Source organism: Thrips palmi, unplaced genomic scaffold (genome assembly GCF_012932325.1).
Source record: "Thrips palmi isolate BJ-2018 unplaced genomic scaffold, TpBJ-2018v1 HiC_scaffold_19, whole genome shotgun sequence".
NCBI lineage: Eukaryota > Metazoa > Arthropoda > Insecta > Thysanoptera > Thripidae > Thrips > Thrips palmi.
This window is the reverse complement of record NW_023144628.1, coordinates 5702870-5720224: the sequence shown is the minus strand read 5'-3', so window position 1 is coordinate 5720224 and position 17355 is coordinate 5702870. Positions and strand designations below refer to the sequence as shown.

Below are 17355 nucleotides of genomic sequence, written 5' to 3'. Positions count from 1 at the left end.
AAACCGTATGAGGCAGACCAAAAGCCGTATAGGCCAAAAAAAAAACCGTATGCGGCAAATCAAAAACCGTATGAGGCAGACCAAAAGCCGTATAGGCCAAACAAAAAACCGTATGCGGCAAATCAAAAACCGTATGAGGCAGACCAAAAGCCGTATAGGCCAAACAAAAAACCGTATGCGGCAAATCAAAAACCGTATGAGGCAGACCAAAAGCCGTATAGGCCAAAAAAAAAACCGTATGCGGCAAATCAAAAACCGTATGAGGCAGACCAAAAGCCGTATAGGCCAAACAAAAAACCGTATGCGGCAAATCAAAAACCGTATGAGGCAGACCAAAAGCCGTATAGGCCAAACAAAAAACCGTATGCGGCAAATCAAAAACCGTATGAGGCAGACCAAAAGCCGTATAGGCCAAACAAAAAACCGTATGCGGCAAATCAAAAACCGTATGAGGCAGACCAAAAGCCGTATAGGCCAAACAAAAAACCGTATGCGGCAAATCAAAAACCGTATGAGGCAGACCAAAAGCCGTATAGGCCAAACAAAAAACCGTATGCGGCAAATCAAAAACCGTATGAGGCAGACCAAAAGCCGTATAGGCCAAACAAAAAACCGTATGCGGCAAATCAAAAACCGTATGAGGCAGACCAAAAGCCGTATAGGCCAAACAAAAAACCGTATGCGGCAAATCAAAAACCGTATGAGGCAGACCAAAAGCCGTATAGGCCAAACAAAAAACCGTATGCGGCAAATCAAAAACCGTATGAGGCAGACCAAAAGCCGTATAGGCCAAACAAAAAACCGTATGCGGCAAATCAAAAACCGTATGAGGCAGACCAAAAGCCGTATAGGCCAAACAAAAAACCGTATGCGGCAAATCAAAAACCGTATGAGGCAGACCAAAAGCCGTATAGGCCAAAAAAAAAAACCGTATGCGGCAAATCAAAAACCGTATGAGGCAGACCAAAAGCCGTATAGGCCAAACAAAAAACCGTATGCGGCAAATCAAAAACCGTATGAGGCAGACCAAAAGCCGTATAGGCCAAACAAAAAACCGTATGCGGCAAATCAAAAACCGTATGAGGCAGACCAAAAGCCGTATAGGCCAAACAAAAAAACCGTATGCGGCAAATCAAAAACCGTATGAGGCAGACCAAAAGCCGTATAGGCCAAACAAAAAACCGTATGCGGCAAATCAAAAACCGTATGAGGCAGACCAAAAGCCGTATAGGCCAAACAAAAAACCGTATGCGGCAAATCAAAAACCGTATGAGGCAGACCAAAAGCCGTATAGGCCAAACAAAAAACCGTATGCGGCAAATCAAAAACCGTATGAGGCAGACCAAAAGCCGTATAGGCCAAACAAAAAACTGTATGCGGCAAATCAAAAACCGTATGAGGCAGACCAAAAGCCGTATACGGCAAACCGAAAAGGAAAAGAATAGCGCCTAAATCCAGAATCCTTGAAGGAGCTGGGCGACAGTGCGGGGCGCCTAACCTAACCAGCGAGCCGCAGCGCGTTGCCCCCGCGGCTGGCGGCTGGCGGCTAGCGGCGGCCCACTGCAAGTGGCGGGAGACACTCACACTCACACTGGCAGGGCGTGCCGTGCTGACACTGGTGCTGCAGCGGCCAGGGCACGCCGCGGTCCTGCAGCGACACTGCCGTCTGCGTGGCGCACTCGGCGCTGCTCTCGGGCGCCATCGCGGTGCTGGCCGTGCTGGCCGTGCTCGCGCTGCTCGTCGTGGTCAAGCGCAGCCTACATGCCGTCGTGCGGCGCGGTGCTGCTCGGGTCGCGATGTCGATAACACTGATTCGCGGATCCTCGCGCCTCGCTCCAGCGTGGGCCACCCGGGGGGTGGGGCTGGCGGGGTGGTGCTGCGGGGCGGGGCGCGGCGGGGCGGGGCGCGGTGGTGAGCGGCCCGGTGTTTTTGGGTGCCCCTCGGGTGCAAAGTCCCCCGCGCGCTATCTCCTGCAGCAGTATCGGCCTGGCTGTTGTTTTCGGGGAAAGCGGCAGCACTTGGGCGCCGACAAGGAGGCCGAGCAGCACGTGAGTGTGCCGCCGTGCCGCCCCGCGATGACGTCATCCTCCATATCGACTCGAGGGTGGCGACGGTGGCGCCTCTCGCGGCCGCCAGGCAGGACCACCGCCGCCACCCCTCGCAACGCCACGGCGACGCTAGCGCCCTCTGGATGCGGCCGCGTGCGGCGCGGGCGCGGGGCGCAGGGCGCGGCGGCAAAAGGACAAAAGGGTCGCAACCCTCATCACGCCGACAACAAAGGGCGTCGCGTGGCGTGGCGTGGCGGGGCGGGGCGGCGTCGAGCACCGCCAGTCGAGTGTTTCGCGACAATGAGCCAGCGCGATGCGGCGCCATGGCGCGATGCGTCCCGAAGGGCCGTGCAGAGACAGGGCTGCGCTGGCAGAGACAAGGGTGAGGGGCCCGGGGCCTCGAGCGCCAGTTGCACGCCAATCATGGCCCTGCAGGCTGCTCTGTCTCTGTCGCACTGAAGCGGGTGGCAGAGAGACAAAGCTTCAACAATACAGTTGCCTGCGCGCGAACCACACGGGGCGTCGCGGCCCTTCTGCTGTGGCCTACACTGTACTCACCGTTCCGGGCGCGGGCTGCGGCGGCCGCCGCCATGGAGGCCGGCCGGGGCGGCACCCGCGGTCTCGGGGGCAGCGCGGGCGGCGACGTCTTGGCCGACTCGGGCCGTATGAGCAGCACCTCGGGGCCGGGCGCGGGGCTGAGCTCCATGGCGGGCAGCGGGATGGGTCCGTGGCCCCCGCTGCCCCTCCGCGCCACGCCCCCGGGCTCGGGGGTGGCGGCGGCGCTCCTCTGGCCAGCAGAGACGCCATCTGCAACAAGAAACGCATCGTCAGGTCGCCGTCGACGCCGTCGACGTCGGCGGGCACCACCAAGCCCCCCTCGCGGTCCCGATGTTGCGAAGATGTCGCTGACAGGGCCTCCTTTGTGTCCTCCCGTGTCATCCAATTGTTTGGGACGAAGGAGGGAAACTTGCATTCCCCACTTATCTGATCAGACCCTTTTCATGGATAGATCCACTCCACGACAACCTCCCCCTTCCCCCGCGGCTACCTGCCCGGGCGCAGTGCCGCATACGTTCGCTCTTCCAGCGAGATTCCACGGGCATCCCCCAAACACGCAGACAAATAAACAGATTTACGGCAAAGTTCCCCGCGCCTGCTCGATTCCGCAGAGACAATCAATGAATGCCGGAGGCGCGTTCCCCTCACCCTGGTTGGGTTAGGTTAGGTGAGTGTGCGAGAGAGATAGAGCCTCGGGCATTAAAATCGGATTATCCGCCAGCAAGGCAGGCAAGGCAGGCGAGGCGTTCCACAGCCGTGTGATTCAGAGGATCGCTTTGTCGCTCTGTCTCTCTCGCACCCTCACGGAGAGCCCCATGAGTGCGAGAGAGACAGAGCTCGGCAGTCCTCACCGTTCCCCACGACGGGCTGCCTTCTTGGGGTCCTCGCGGCGGAGCGGAGCGAAGTGAACACTACACATGCGGCTCGGCTCGCCACGGCCCGGCGAGCCAGAAGCGCGCCAAAACACGACGCGCCCCACACGGCCATGCATGCAGCGGGGCGACGACGAGGAGAAGAAGAAGGAGAAGGAAAAGGAGAAGGGGAAGCACGTATTCGTTCCAGGTCCAGCGCGTCCAGCCCGGCTGGCTGCAGAGAGTCGTTTCCTCTGCGAGAGAGACAGAGCGACGAAAACGACTCTCGGAATGAGTCTGCTGGAGCACCGGCTGGAGCGGATTGGACAATTGGACACGGAGCGGGTAGGGCCTTACTCGCCGTCCGGCTGCCCACGCCTCACCCAGCCTCGCCCGGCCCTACCAACCTCAGCCACCTTATCGCCAGCACCGATAACCAGAGCGCAGGTCGGGGCCGCCGGCGCAGGCACCCCGGCACAGCCCCGGGCAAGCCGCTCGGAAGCTTTATTTACCTTTTTCCATGGTGCAGTGCCCTGGCCGCTGCCAACCCAACCCCGCCCAACTCGCCCAACTCCGCCACCCTCCCCGACGTCCCCGACCGCCTCAATCTTCTCTTTCAAAATGGAGCAGGGGCAGGTGCGCCCGGCTGCAGCGGCGCGTCTAGTCCCCCCCCCCCCCAAATCCGAGAGGCAGTGAACTCGGCTAGTGCCAGCATCACGCCGCGTTGCCGCGTTCGTCCCGAAACCGAATACAGACTCCGCTCATTACCGTTTAGGCGAGCGGAGAACATTTCCCTCGTCTCGGAAAGTGGCACCAGTGTAACCGAAACCAGAGCACTGCACTAATGGGGCGCGGCGCCAGTCAAGCCTGCGGCGTGCGGGGGCGGCGGGCTGCAGCAGGCTGACAGTCGCCCTGTCTCTCTCGCACGCACAGCACCCCGACAGGCCGGGGCGCGAGTGCGAGAGAGACAGAGACAAGGCAGCCCGGAGTCGGCCAGGGCTGCACCAGGGCTGCACCAGGGCTGCACACATGACACACTGCAGACCTGTTGGTTAGCAGCAGGGCCTACAGCAGGCAGCCTAGACAGGTGCAGTCACACGCACTAGGGAAAGGAGGGGACCGTCCCTCGAGGCCGCAATCTCAACAGGTGCTTCGGCAAACTCAAGCCACCCCGACAGCCAATGGCGGCGCGGTGACTTCGCCAAGAGTATTGGCCACCTCCACCGGTCTTCTGGCCCACTGTGCGGCCGGGCCCTGCATCGCGCTATCGGATCGGTACCGCGGGCGCGGTGCACGGCCGCACGGCCCGGCCGGGTAGTACTCGTGGCGCGGCGGCGCGGCGTTGCCACGGTGACGGCGTAGGGCCCAACGGAAAGGAAGGAACAACAACAACAACACCAGCAACAACGGCAAACGATTGTCTATTCGAGCGGGCCTCGCCCGGAGGGTCCCCCCGCTGGAGCCTCGGCTGGAGCCTCGGCTGGAGCCGGAGAGCGAGGGGGAGAGAGAGGGAAGCGCGAGACGGGCGGGCACTCCGTCATAGGGCCGGGCCGCGCGCTGGCCGCCACCATGACCACCACGACCACGACGCCGAGCCGTGACGTCATCGGCCTGCAGTGCCGCAGCAGCACGCAACGACGCCAGACGGCCGGCGAGCCGCCCGATGGCGGTAATGCATGTAATTACCGCGGAATTTCACACCAATTGTCGCTTCCCGATCGACCCGCGGGAAACGACGACGCAACGGCCCGCCCTCTTCTCTCTCTCTCTCTCTCTCTCTCTCTCTCTCTCTCTCTCTCTCTCTCTCTCTCTCTCTCTCCCTCTGTCTCCACGCGAGTCAGGCGGTCTCGCGGGGTCCAAGACGGCGGCGGCTCGCAGGCAGAGGTGCGCAGTGGTTGTGCAGTACAGTGTAGGGGCGGTGTGCTGGGTGCAGCACTGGTCGCAGTGTAGCCCGGTGGCAGCCTCGTCATATTTCTCGGCAGTCTCTTCGCCGGACACGCCACGGACACGTCCGCCCGGGCACAATGAAATCAATCCGTTGTTGTCTCGCGGTGCCTCGCAGCGCCTCGCAGTAAATACCTGTATAGTAGGCCCGGCAGTAAATCGGTGGCAGGTGCGCCAAGCGGCCCAAGCCGGCCAAGCCAAGGGCTGCGAGGACACTGCGAGGCTTCTCTTCTCACGGCCCCGGGGCTGCGGGCCACTGTGGGCCAGTGTAGGTGCCAATAGGCAACCGCCAGGACCGCCAGGACCGCCAGGCAGCCGACTGCTTTGAATAGCTGGCCGACCGGGGATGGCCCCTGGCCCCCAAGGGCCCCACGGTGCCCGAAGGGCGGCCCGGGGGCTGCTTTGCTTTAGTCCTTTGTCCCTTTTATCCGGGCGAGTTTTCCCGCGCGGAAATAAGAAGCAGGGAAAACAGCGCGGCTGCCCTTCGGCCGCCCTTCGGCCGACCTCGTGATCCTCCCTGAAGGGCTCCCGGACCCCGCCGAGGCCGCGTCCACCTCCGCGATTCCGCCTAAGCAAACCCTCGAGCCGAGCGTCCAAACGAAAAGGGAACCCGGGTAAATTTTAATGCGGCCTGGCGCCCTTCAAACACGCCCTTTGCCTGGGGCCCTCCGGTCCGGGGCCCTCTGGCCGGGAAGGGATAAATTAGTGTTACTGCTCTACCTGGCCATCAAGAGGGGGAGTTCGCCTCCGTGCTGCGCGGTGCTGCTGCACTGCCGCGCGTGGACGCGCGTGGAGTGGCGGAGGGCGGCCGCGACGAGGTCCCCGATAACCCATCTCGTGTCGCCGACGCCGGCCTCGGCCCCGGTGCCCCGCGGTGCCCCACGACGGAGCCACCTGGCACGGCGATTTGGTTTACGGCCCCGGACTATGACAACGTCCCAAAACACAAAAACACGCGCCGGGGGTGGGGAAGGGTTGACGATCTGGCGACATTGTGGACGGCCACTAAAACGTCGAGACGCGACGAGACGCCGACGCGGCGGGGCGCCCCAGACGGCCCCCGCTGGCTCTGGACCGCCGCCATGGTGGCGGTCTAGGGCTGCAAGCTGGAGCGAGCTGGAGCGGCGTGGTCGGCTTGGCGTGCTTCGCGGTTTGAGGACGGCGTCGGGGCGCGGCGCGCACGCCTCCGTTTCAGACTCACGGCTCTATCGCGGCGACCGCATCGCATTGTTTTATTGCTGCTCCAGTTCGGCCAGCACCGCGAGTCGGCCGCGAGAGAACGACCCGCCTCCCCGGCGCGCCGCCCAGCGCCTTGTCTAACCTAACCAGCAGCGCCCGGCGGACGCGCGGTAGGCAGCCTGCCCAGCCGCCTCGCTCGGGACGCTCGGGTGGCAGATTTACAAGGCGAGGTGCCAAAATATGACGAGCCGTCCCGGCAAGGCACGGCGTCAAGGCGTCAAGGCCGCGGGGGGCGAAGTCCGCACCCAGGTGAGCACAAAGGGCGGGTTGTCCCCGGCACCGTGAAAAATCTCATCGCGTGGATTCTCTCACACTCCGGGTCCACGTCACCGGCACGCTCCTGTCTCTCTCGCACCCCTGCGGCAGGCTCCACGAGTGCGAGAGAGACAACGTGACGAAGCTAGCGTCCTGGCCGCAAGGTCGAGGCCGGTCACGTATGGTCCTTTCCACTGCCTTTCCTCCGGCAAGGCCGCGACACTCCGTGCTCCTTTGTGGGCACCTTCGCCTCGCCGGGGATGCTGTCGGCCTGACGGCCTGTCCACCGGCGTGGCCAATCCCGGGGACGCCTCCGTCGTCCGACGGCGAGGTCGATGGCCCCGGCGCCAGCGTGCGACAACCGCGAGAAACAAAACAGCCGGGCGCGGGGATCGAACCCCGGTCCCACGCTTTCGCGACCCGATGCGCTGCCCCCTCGGCCGGGGCACTTTCTCTCTCACACGGCCACCGTGTGTGGCGGCGGCGACGCGGCGGCACCATGGGGTGGCCGTGGAGGTGGCCGTGGAGGTGGCCCTCGAGGTGGCCGTCGATGGCGCCCCCGCTACACCGCGGCCCCCCGCCGGGCTCCGTGTGGCCCCCCGGCCGGCCGAACAAATTGAACGGCGCGTCTTCCAAGTCTTCATTGCCCTCACAATTAACGTCCATTTGTATCCGTGGGCCGACGCGGCCTGCCCCGGCGTGGCCCCGGCGCCCTTCGCGGCCGCGGCGAGTCGCCGGCGACCCTGGCAGAGCTGGCAGCGCAGCACCGTGCAATTAGACCAGCTTTTCGGGCTAATCGGCGGGGCGGGAAGCGGAGGGCACGGCGCTGCTGCGCTGCTGCCAACCCTCCGCAAAAAAAGTTCCAAAAATAAAAATTGCGGACCTGCAATGCAAGTCGGTTTACTGGCGCTTTTTGTTGTTGCTTGTTGCACTGGGCGTAGGAGTGCGTGGCGAAACCAGGCGCAACACAGCTTTCTTTAGCGATCCACTGCTAAATGAGTGGCGTCCTTGCTCCGCGGGATCGTGGGTCATACAGTGCAGTGGGCCAGCCAGGCCGACTGGCCCACTGCGGATTCTGTGTCATCCTTCGGCCCCTTGGCTCCGCGGCTTCGCGGCTCGGCGGCTCGCTCCGGTAACTAACCAATCAACGGCGGACCGTAATGGATCCCAGCGAGCCGCTCCGATTTCATTTCATTGCCCTCCCTCCGCCGTCGCCGGTGTCGCCGGTGTCGCGCCCTGATTGGGGCCGCGAGCCCCGCCACGCCCCGCCGTGGAACGTCGTGAGTCGGAGCCCCATTCACAATTTCCTCAATAAAAGGCCGGCCGGCTGATGGGACGGGGTAATTAGCCCAATCCGTCGTCCGTCCTCTGTTGGTCTGTTTGTCAGTGGGGCGGCCGGACGGACGCCTCCAAGGCACGGCAGGAAGTGCCAACGCTGCCAACGCCAATCGGTCCATTTTCTCACGGCCTTGGAAGATGCCGGTATGGCGTGCGCTATGCATAGAGTGGCAGGGCACAGTGGGCCAGAAGACCGGTGGGGGCGGCCAAAACCCCAGACGCGTCTTGAGCTCCAGAGTCGCTAACTCTTACGGCGACGCCCCAACGAGTGCCACGAAAGCGCTCTGCTCGGAATCACAGCCTGCTACGAGCGGGAGGGGCGGCGTGGCGGGAAAAAAGTGAACAAAACCGGGCGGCGGACGGGACGGGACGCGCTGGTTCACGGTTCCGGCTTCGGAGAGAGGCCAGCCTGGACCATGTTCAGTACTCGCTCGCCCCCCTCCCCTCTCCAACGGCTGCACCGGCTGCAGCTGCAGCAACTCATCCTGAGCGCGGCCGGAGCCTGGCCGGAGCCTGGCCGGAGCCTGGCCGGAGCCTGGCCGGAGCCTGGCCGGAGCCCGGACGCTGACCATACGAAGCCCGCCGCAGCTTTCCTTCGCTCCCGTTCCGATTTGGCGCCACACGGCAGCGGCGGCGGCGAGGCAAATTTCTTCGATGAAAAATACATTACAACGGGGTATGAATACGTGTAGCGGCCGACCGCCTGACAACGGCTGCAGCAACGCAAACACGACGGAGCAGCTCATTTTGATGCAAATGTGGCGCCAAAACTTGCCCGGGATAATTACTCGTTCCTTTTTTTTGCAGAGCGTGCTGCCGGTGGGCGTGGCAGGGCGTGGCGGGGCGTGGCGGGGCGGGGCTAGGCGTGGCGTGGGAGACGGAGAGCGAGCGGGCAGAAGCTAGACCAGTGGCAATTAAAAATTAAAAATCGAGTGGGAAAGAAACGCAAAAAGTAGAGTTCTCTTGGTTCGTCCGGCCGGCCAGCCGGCTGTGCGGCTGGGCCCGAGATGCTACACACACACACGTGGGCATCGCATAGCCGCGGCCAATCCCCCGGAATAAATTGACAAGGCGCGCGTTAATTTGAACGCGGAGCCGCTCCGTTTGAAATTGACGTCTTTACTCAACGCGCGGCCGCGCGGCCACGCCCGCCGCTTCTCCTTCCGAAGATCCTGCGGGCCGCCCAGTGATCTCGTCATGACTGCAGACTGATTCCGAGAGTCGTTTTCGTCGCGCTGTCTCTCTCGCACCCGTACGGGACACCCCACGAGTGCGAGAGAGACAGGGCGACTCTCAGTCAGCTGGACCGCCTCGCGGTTCGCGGCGGCCCGCGGTTGCCGCGACGACCCAAAGTCCGCTACATAATTTCGACCCTAGCATTTCCTAATGTGCCATCCGCTAAAAGAGATGGCCAGGGGCGGAATCGGGCGGTAATCACGACCATCACGGGTCCCGGTGGTCGCGGCCGTCCTGGCGAACAGTGCCTCCGTCGCTCCGTCTCTCTCGCACTCGCGGCCGAGTCGGCCTGTTGAGGCGCGCTGTGGCTCCAGCGTGGCTCCAGCGTGGCTCCAGGCAAGCGGGCCAGGCTACCGAGGCCTTCAATCAATCATGGGCACTGTAATATCGGGCCTATCGGGCCAGCTTATCCGGGCATGGACACTAGGAGGGCCGCGGTCCTCAAATAACAGCACCCGAATCGAAGACGCGCCGGATCGATACCTCGTTCGAAGGGCCTTCCCTTCCAGTGGCGCGGTGGCGTCGAGTCCCGCTGCAGTGTGGCGGAAGTCCTGGACACTGAGCCGCTCGATGAGCCGCGCGTCATGGGCCGGGACGGCATCGGGACGCATTAGGGCGGGGCGGGGCGGGCGGGCGGGGCGGGGCGGGCGGGGCGGGGGGGGTGGGCGGGCGGGGCGGGGCGGGGCGGGGCGGGGCGGACACGCGACTCGGTAATGATCCGCTTGGGAGAGCGGCCGGCCCAGGCCGGGAAGGTGATCGCTTTTTAACGTCTGATTTATTTCCACCTGGACGACTATTTGGGCCGGGTTCTTCTCCGGGCTCCAATAAACCACATCTTTAGCATACCTCCGGCCGGATGGGCGGGCAACAGCCACTCGCTCGGCCCGCTGGACGCCGCCGAGGCCCTCGGCCTGCTGACTGCCCCCTCGAGGATGCCCCGCCCCGCCCCGCCCCGCCCCGCCCCGCCACCCCCGCGTTCAACTAGCCGCGTCGAAACGAGAGCGGGGGTGTGGCCGAGGCCGGCCGATGCGAGACGAAGGCGCGATCACGACGCGCGCTGTGTGCTTTAAAATTAACGCCGTTCCTCTGGTAATTTACACCGCTTTTGGGCGGAAGCCTTGGCTACGCTGGCCGTCTTGGCGGGGCCGGGGTGAGGGCAACGAGGCGCTGCTCTCGGTGCTGCTGCTGTTGTTGTTGGCGAAGGGTCCTCCGCTCCCCTGGGGCCGATGGGGGGCTTTCATCGTTGCCCCCAATTATGGAAATGCTCCCCGGACTTATCCGGGGTGTCCATCGCCACAGTCCGGGTGTGAACACCGCGCATCTACAAGTGCGTGTCCACCGCTCTAACGTTCCCGCGCCCAGATTCTATCGCTTCCCCTCGGGAGGGAAAATAAATAAAAGCAAATGCTCTAACTTAGCAGCGGCACAGTGCGTCAGAGGACCTGCGCCGGCGGTCAAAACGCGTCTAGAGTTTTGACCGCCGGCGCCGGTCTTCTGGCACACTGTGCGCCGTGACAGTGAGGTTGCCCCATCTCGGAGCAGTGACCTTGACAGGGCCGCGTCAGAACCACCCTCGCTATCGGCAGGCAGGGCCGGCGGGTCCAAACAACAATTACCTGGATGGCAGCCCTTTTATTTCCAATCTCCAAATTGTATCTCCCGGGGCGCGCCTGGCCGTGCCCGGCCGTGCCGCTCGTGCGTCGCCGCGTCCCTGCTGCACCGATTCCCCGATAAGTCTAATGAATAGGTCTCGGTACGGGGCGAGGAGACGAGACGAGGCGTTCCGAGAACCCCGAACCTCCCGACAGCCTCGACGACACAAATTTTCAGACTCGTGTGGCCGTACCTCGTCAACAACGAGCAGTGAGTGCTCACGACGGGCCGCGGCGCCTCCAGGTCATCCAATCCGGCGTGCTACATAACAACATTGCAAAACGTGTCCTTTTCGCCATCGACATACAGTACTGCGGCGCGGCACGTATGCTAAGTGTCCGAATGCGCGCGCCGCAGTGCTGCGCAGTGACGAGTCGAGCAACCCGCGAGCCGAGCGCAGCCGCGCAAGGCAGCGTGTCTGCTGGAGCGCGGAGCCGAGCCGGGGCACTGACGCAACACTGTATGCTGTCAGTGGAGTGTCAGTGGCGCCGGCGCCAGTGCGGCAGATGAAGCACCGCCACTCCAGCGGAAGGGTTAGTGCAGGTAATGCGAGGACGCGCCAACCCCAAGGCCGCTCCACCATCCCACCCCAAGGCCAGCAAGGAACCCTTGCCGACGACGCGGGGGTCTACAGTGGGCTAGGCGCCAGGACGGGGCGGCCGTCGGCCATTGCACACGGCGAGGCCACAGCCCGGCCGGCCGACGACCCCAGCAAACAATGGGGGCGACTTTGACGCAAAAATTGGCTGCCGATAAAAGATTGGAAAGGTCGTTTTCGCCCGGCGCTGCGTTTTTTATCGCCTCACTGTTTGTAGCGGGCAAACTACTGTACAGTGCAGCGGCCTACAGTGCAGCAGCCTACAGTGCAGCGGCCTACAGTGCAGCGGCCTACAGTGCAGCTGGCCGGACGGCGTGGCGCGGTCATTCGTGACTTATGTCCCCATACACTGGCCGCGTGGATAATTTTGCAATTGTTCCAATGCCAACGAACGACGTCGCCTGTCGCAAGCCCCGCCCACGGGCGCGCCGGCCGCGCTGCCCGCGCTCAGGGATTACTCCAGGGACTGCTTGAAATCTAACGAGGCCTGCCGAAAAAGAAACAAGCCCGCGCTGTAATCCCACACTGAATGAAGGAAATCCCTGGCAGGCCCGCCTGCGACATTCCAGCCTTGACGGCCATCGTCCTACCGGTGTGTCCTACCGGTGTCCTGCAGGACTCGGCGGACAATGAGCAGCTCCATCAAACGGCACTAGGCCGATCGGCGGGGGCCTTCAGGTCCTCCAGGTGCTTCCTGTCTCCCTCGCACCCCTACGGACGGCCCACGAGTGCGAGCGAGATAGCGCTGTGCGGGACCGGCCCGCCCTCCCGTGCATCCAAATCGAAATCCCCGAGGCGTGTCTGGCGTAGTCTCGCGGGAGGCTCTCGTCCTGAAGGCCCTGAAGGCCCTGAATGTCCTGCGTGTTTTTACTGCTTGCGTCAGCCTGATCCCGGCGGCTAATCCCTCGGGACGACGAGAATGGCAGGGCCTGGCTGGCTGGCCTGGCGGGGACAATCCGGGACCACTTCCAGTGAATGGCGCAGCGGCGCAGCACTGCTGCAGATGGGAGTCCAGTGACGCCGGAGTGACACGGAGTGACGAGGAGGAGACGACCAAGTGACGAAGGAGTGACGCCCAAGTGACGACGGAGTGACGAGAAGGAGACGACGGAGTGACGACGGAGTGACGAGAAGGCGACGGCGGAGTGACAACGGCCTGAGTCCTGCGCGTGGCGTGACGCGGTGATTAGCGGCGAGTGGCGCGGTGAGTGACGGAGTGACGCCCCCGCGCGGCGTGACAGGGGCGTCGCGTTGCGTCACGCGGTCAGCCGGCGCCGTGGTGCTCGCCTCGCTCGCCGTTTTCGCCCGTCATGTGATTTCGCCTCGCCCGCGGGCCTTCTTCCGGCCCTGCCTGTCCGGCCGGCCGGCACACGACTACACCGCAAAGCGACGCCCAGCGCCGCCAGGGGGAGAAAGCGCGCCGAGAGCGCCTTCGCCGTCAGCCCTGCCGGCCCTGCCTTCGCGGAGGACGCGACAAAGTGGCGGCCGCTGGAAAGCCACGACGCCGTCCTCGGAGACAAGGCGGTGCGGCGGCCACTTCCGCCTCCAGCGTGGCGACAGCGGCGCTGTGACGACGAGGTGCTGCGAACCGCACAGGCGTGTCGCGTGAGGGAGAGCCCGGCCAAAAATCACTTCGGCAGCCCTGCGCACTCCCACACACGCACGCAGGCAGGGCAAGGCGGCAAGCCGGGCTGGCAGCAACCCCTCCCCCGCACGCACGCAGTGCACGCATCGCAGGCAGGTAGACGGCATTCCTGCTTCACCCCTCAGGTGTGAGGGCCCCGCCGGCCCCGCCCCGCCCCGCCCCGCCCCGCCCCGCCTCGGGAGAGCACCTACCTACCCTCCAAAGGACTCTTTGTGTATTTGCTCTGGGCCCCTCGGGCAGGGCCCACGGGGACTTTATTCTTGAAACACCGGCCGGTGTCTGTGGGTCACCGTCAAACGACGACGGCGACGCCCCCCCCCCCCCCCCAGAGTTACGAAACGCCTGGATATCGTATCGTCTTGCAATGCAAGCGCTGATGGAGCCGGCTAAGCCGGACTAGCCCGAGGGCACCGAGACACCTGTAACCGGTACCATACGGCCTCTCTCTCTCTCTCTCTCTCTCTCTCTCTCTCTCTCTCTCTCCCTCTCTCTCTCTCTCTCTCTCTCTCTCTCTCTCGAAAGGATACTCACTGTTCTTGTCTCCTTGCGGCGTCCTGGAGCCGCCAGTGAGAGGGCGGCGGTGCTCCTCGTCGGTCTCCATGGTCACCATGGCCGAGACGCCGAGAGCGACGCGAGGGTCTTGTGGGCGCTCGGCAGCTGCTCAGCAGCCCCTGCGCCGACACAGACGCGACACAGCGGCCACACTCACTCACACTCACGCGCGGAGACTGCCACGCAAGGGGCTCACAAGAGATCACTGGTGCACTGAATCACTGGCCGGACACATCGCTCACTCTAATCACTCACACACACTGACACTGCACACACATACACTCATCCCACTGGAGGGATTCTTGGTCCTCCCGGACTGCTGGAGGGTAGGGTGCCCATGGGGCCGTATCCTTGGTAATCCTTGGAATCCTCACGTGCGACCGCGGCTCGCTGGGTGCGCGACGGCCCGGCGTGGATCGAGCGTCCTGCGTGCGCGGAGCGACCTGGCCAACTAACCTAACCTACGAGTCCTGCGCGCCGCCGCCGCCGCTTCGGGACGTTCGGGACCCCGAGGACCTCCCCCACCTCCTCAGGCACTCGGCTCGGCTCGGCGCAGTTCCCAGGTAGGCAGGGCTCGGCTGCGCTCGCTCGGCTCCGCTCGGCTCTGCTCGGCTCGCAGGCTCCGCCGCGCTCCATCAGAGGCAAACACAAAACACGAGGAAAGGTCCGCTGCGCGCGGCGCGGCGCGGCGCGCAGTGCCGGTCGGTCCCAACGAACGCTGCCGAGCAGAGCCGAGCGGCGGACCGAGCCGCGCCGAGGCGGGCGGGGGAGCCGAGGCTCGAGCCGAGGCCGGGCAGCCGAAGACGGCCGAAGAGGCGCGGCGCGTCCGGGGCGCAAGTCAAGCCCTCTCGCTCCCTAGGGCTCTACCTCCACCCAGAACAGCAACATGCTGCCGGAGCGCAAGAAGTTCCTCTGCACCGAAAATGGAGTACTGTAGAGATACTCCTTCCCCGCCCAGTAGGTATGCAAAATCAATTTTCGCACCCAAAATTAAAATTCTAATCTTCTCCATTTGTACCAGAGAATCGTCGCATCAAAGCATGTCGAGCTCCCACCGGCGTCTCCGCCGAGAGGAGGTGCACACGAGGCCACCTCCTCGCGCTGCCGGCCGCAGCTCGCTGCATCCCCTGGTCGTGGTTGCGGGACGGCCCCCAGGGCCCCGGCCAGCGCTCGGCTGCTCGGCTCGAAAGAAAGAAACCGAAAGAAGCGACGCTACACTGCCCCCACCCCCACCCTCCATCTCCGCCCTGCAGCATCCAAGCCGAGCCGGGCCGAGCCGGCCTCCAGCTCCGGAGCGGTCGGTCTGAGCCGAGCGGCGCAGCCGCCGAGCCCAGCCGAGCCGGGTGCCGGCACCTCAGCGCCAAACCATACACGCGCCTGGCAAAAACTCCAGTTTCGAAAAACAAGATATGCTGTGCCAAAAGAAAGAGCTTGAATATTTCATGAATTTTCATGAATTGCAGCCAAATTTCCATGAGTTTTACTGGCTGTTGAAGAATTCCTTGCCACCCACGCCTCATTTCGCGTAACAATTGTCATTTCTGACTCAGCCCTCATTTGCAAAGTACAGAGTCGCCATGTCGCCATCATAGTAACTCTGTGCCGAATTGGCGGTTCGTGACGAAAATCTTTTAATCATGCCGGCCTTATGCAGAGATATGAAAAACAGACGAAGACTTGTCGAGATCAACATCATCACGCATGCACAACTGCATGACGGTGATACGGAGATGTGTGGGAAACACACACAAGTAGCATCTACTTAACTGTGTCTCCACCGCCGCTGTGTGTGTTTGTGTGTGTGTGCGCGCGCATGGCATTATTCAAGACAAATGACGCGGCCCGTTTCCCGAGGCAATTAGCAAAGCCAACAGAGTAAAGCAACTGGCGCCGCAGTCATTTTATTTCTCCGTGTTTCGGAATTGAAACATTTTGAATCGTGATTTCATGCGCCGCAAGTCTCGTTGGGGGCGGTACTCTCCGTAGCATGACTCATGCCACCGCTCGCACGCACTGCGTTATTGCCCGCTCACAGAGAGGAGGAGGAGGAGAGAGAGAGAGAGAGAGAGAGAGAGAGAGAGAGAGAGAGAGAGAGAGAGAGAGACAAAAACTGTAGCGTGCGCGCGCAGCACAACTTTTCACTTCGATGACGTATGTAGTGCGGCGGAACGGATTACCATTATTAGAGGTATAATTATCTATTTATTTATTTTTCCAGCAGCAGGCAGCATACTTTACTGCGGCGGGCTGGGCGTTGCCTCGGCGTTGCCGGACGACGCGTTCTCGTAAATTGCCGGACTCCCAATTTGCCGAAGTTTCCGTTTTCCCCCAAAACACGGCGAGTTCGCGCAAGCAGAGAGATTACGCGAGCAACCAGTGTAGCCGGTCGTCCTGTTTGCTTTGCATTGCTTTGCATGGGGCCCTCGATGGGGCCCTGAGGGCTCATTCGGAACAGCGCTCTCGTGGCTCTGCCTCTCTCGCACCGCTGCGGAACGCTCGGTGAGCGCGAGAGAGGCAGAAACGACTGCGCGGCGTGAGCGTGTTGGCGGCCCTGGCGGAGCGCCTCATTTTGGCGCCAAAGTGTTTGACGGTCGGCTTGTCTCTCAGTGATTCAAACGGCGTTTTAAACCGGCCGTTGCCGCGCGGCCTATGCATACTCTATCCGGTCACGGCCGCGCGGTAAATCTCCTGGAAAGCCTTTTTCCCTTTCCTGGCCGTCCTGGCCGTCTCCCTGGCCGTCCCGGCTGCCCGCGGCGCGTGTCCCATTCCGGCCACGTGGTCGCGCCTGTTGCATTATGGGTAATCCGGCTCCGAAAGCGAAGCATGTGTGGCAGGGCAGCGCAGGTACCGTGAGCGTACGCCCCCGTCTCAGAAAAGAAGCCTTCCTTTTTGATTTTTCACCTTCTTTCTGTTTCAAAAAGGCGGTGCCTTGCACGGTGTTTCGATTCAAAGAGAGCATTTCCTCTGCCTAGAGCATTTCCTCCGCCAGAGACATTTCTTCTGCCAAGAGCATTTCACTGCCAAGAGCGTTTCCTCTGCTGAGATCATTTTTTTGCCAAGGCTCGCGGCCTAACGCGCACGATTCATTTGGCCGCCCTTTTGTCTGCTAACTAACCATCAGTTCTCACCTGCTCGCTGTTCTCACCTACTCCACCATACGGCCACCAAATTTTTCTCCCAGAGCTTTCACGTTCCCCTGCTAGGGTCGATCACCTTTTGGGTGCGGGTTATTCACACCCACTATTCCGTCTGTCTGTCTGTCTGTCTGTCTGTCTGTCTGTCTGTCTGTCTGTCTGTCTGTCTGTCTGTCTGTCTGTCTGTCGGTCAGTGTGTCTGTCTGTCCACCGCATTCAAACCGACACGCGCTTTACGCGGCACACGTGGAAACGACATCGACAACGGGAATTGATAATAGCGTAGAGACGCGCCCCAGCCATG

General features: G+C 62.6%; 1 protein-coding gene across 1 annotated transcript in view; it reads right to left on the bottom strand.

Moving 5' to 3' along the window:
- LOC117646404 (nascent polypeptide-associated complex subunit alpha, muscle-specific form) overlaps positions 1-14355 on the bottom strand; it is a 28977-nt gene extending 14622 nt beyond the window's left edge. The window contains 2 exon segments of the mRNA XM_034387301.1: positions 2607-2855; positions 13897-14355. Of these exon segments, the coding sequence (XP_034243192.1) occupies positions 2607-2855; positions 13897-13975 (328 nt within the window). The 5' untranslated portion in view covers positions 13976-14355.
- Between the last annotated feature and the right edge of the window lie 3000 nt (positions 14356-17355).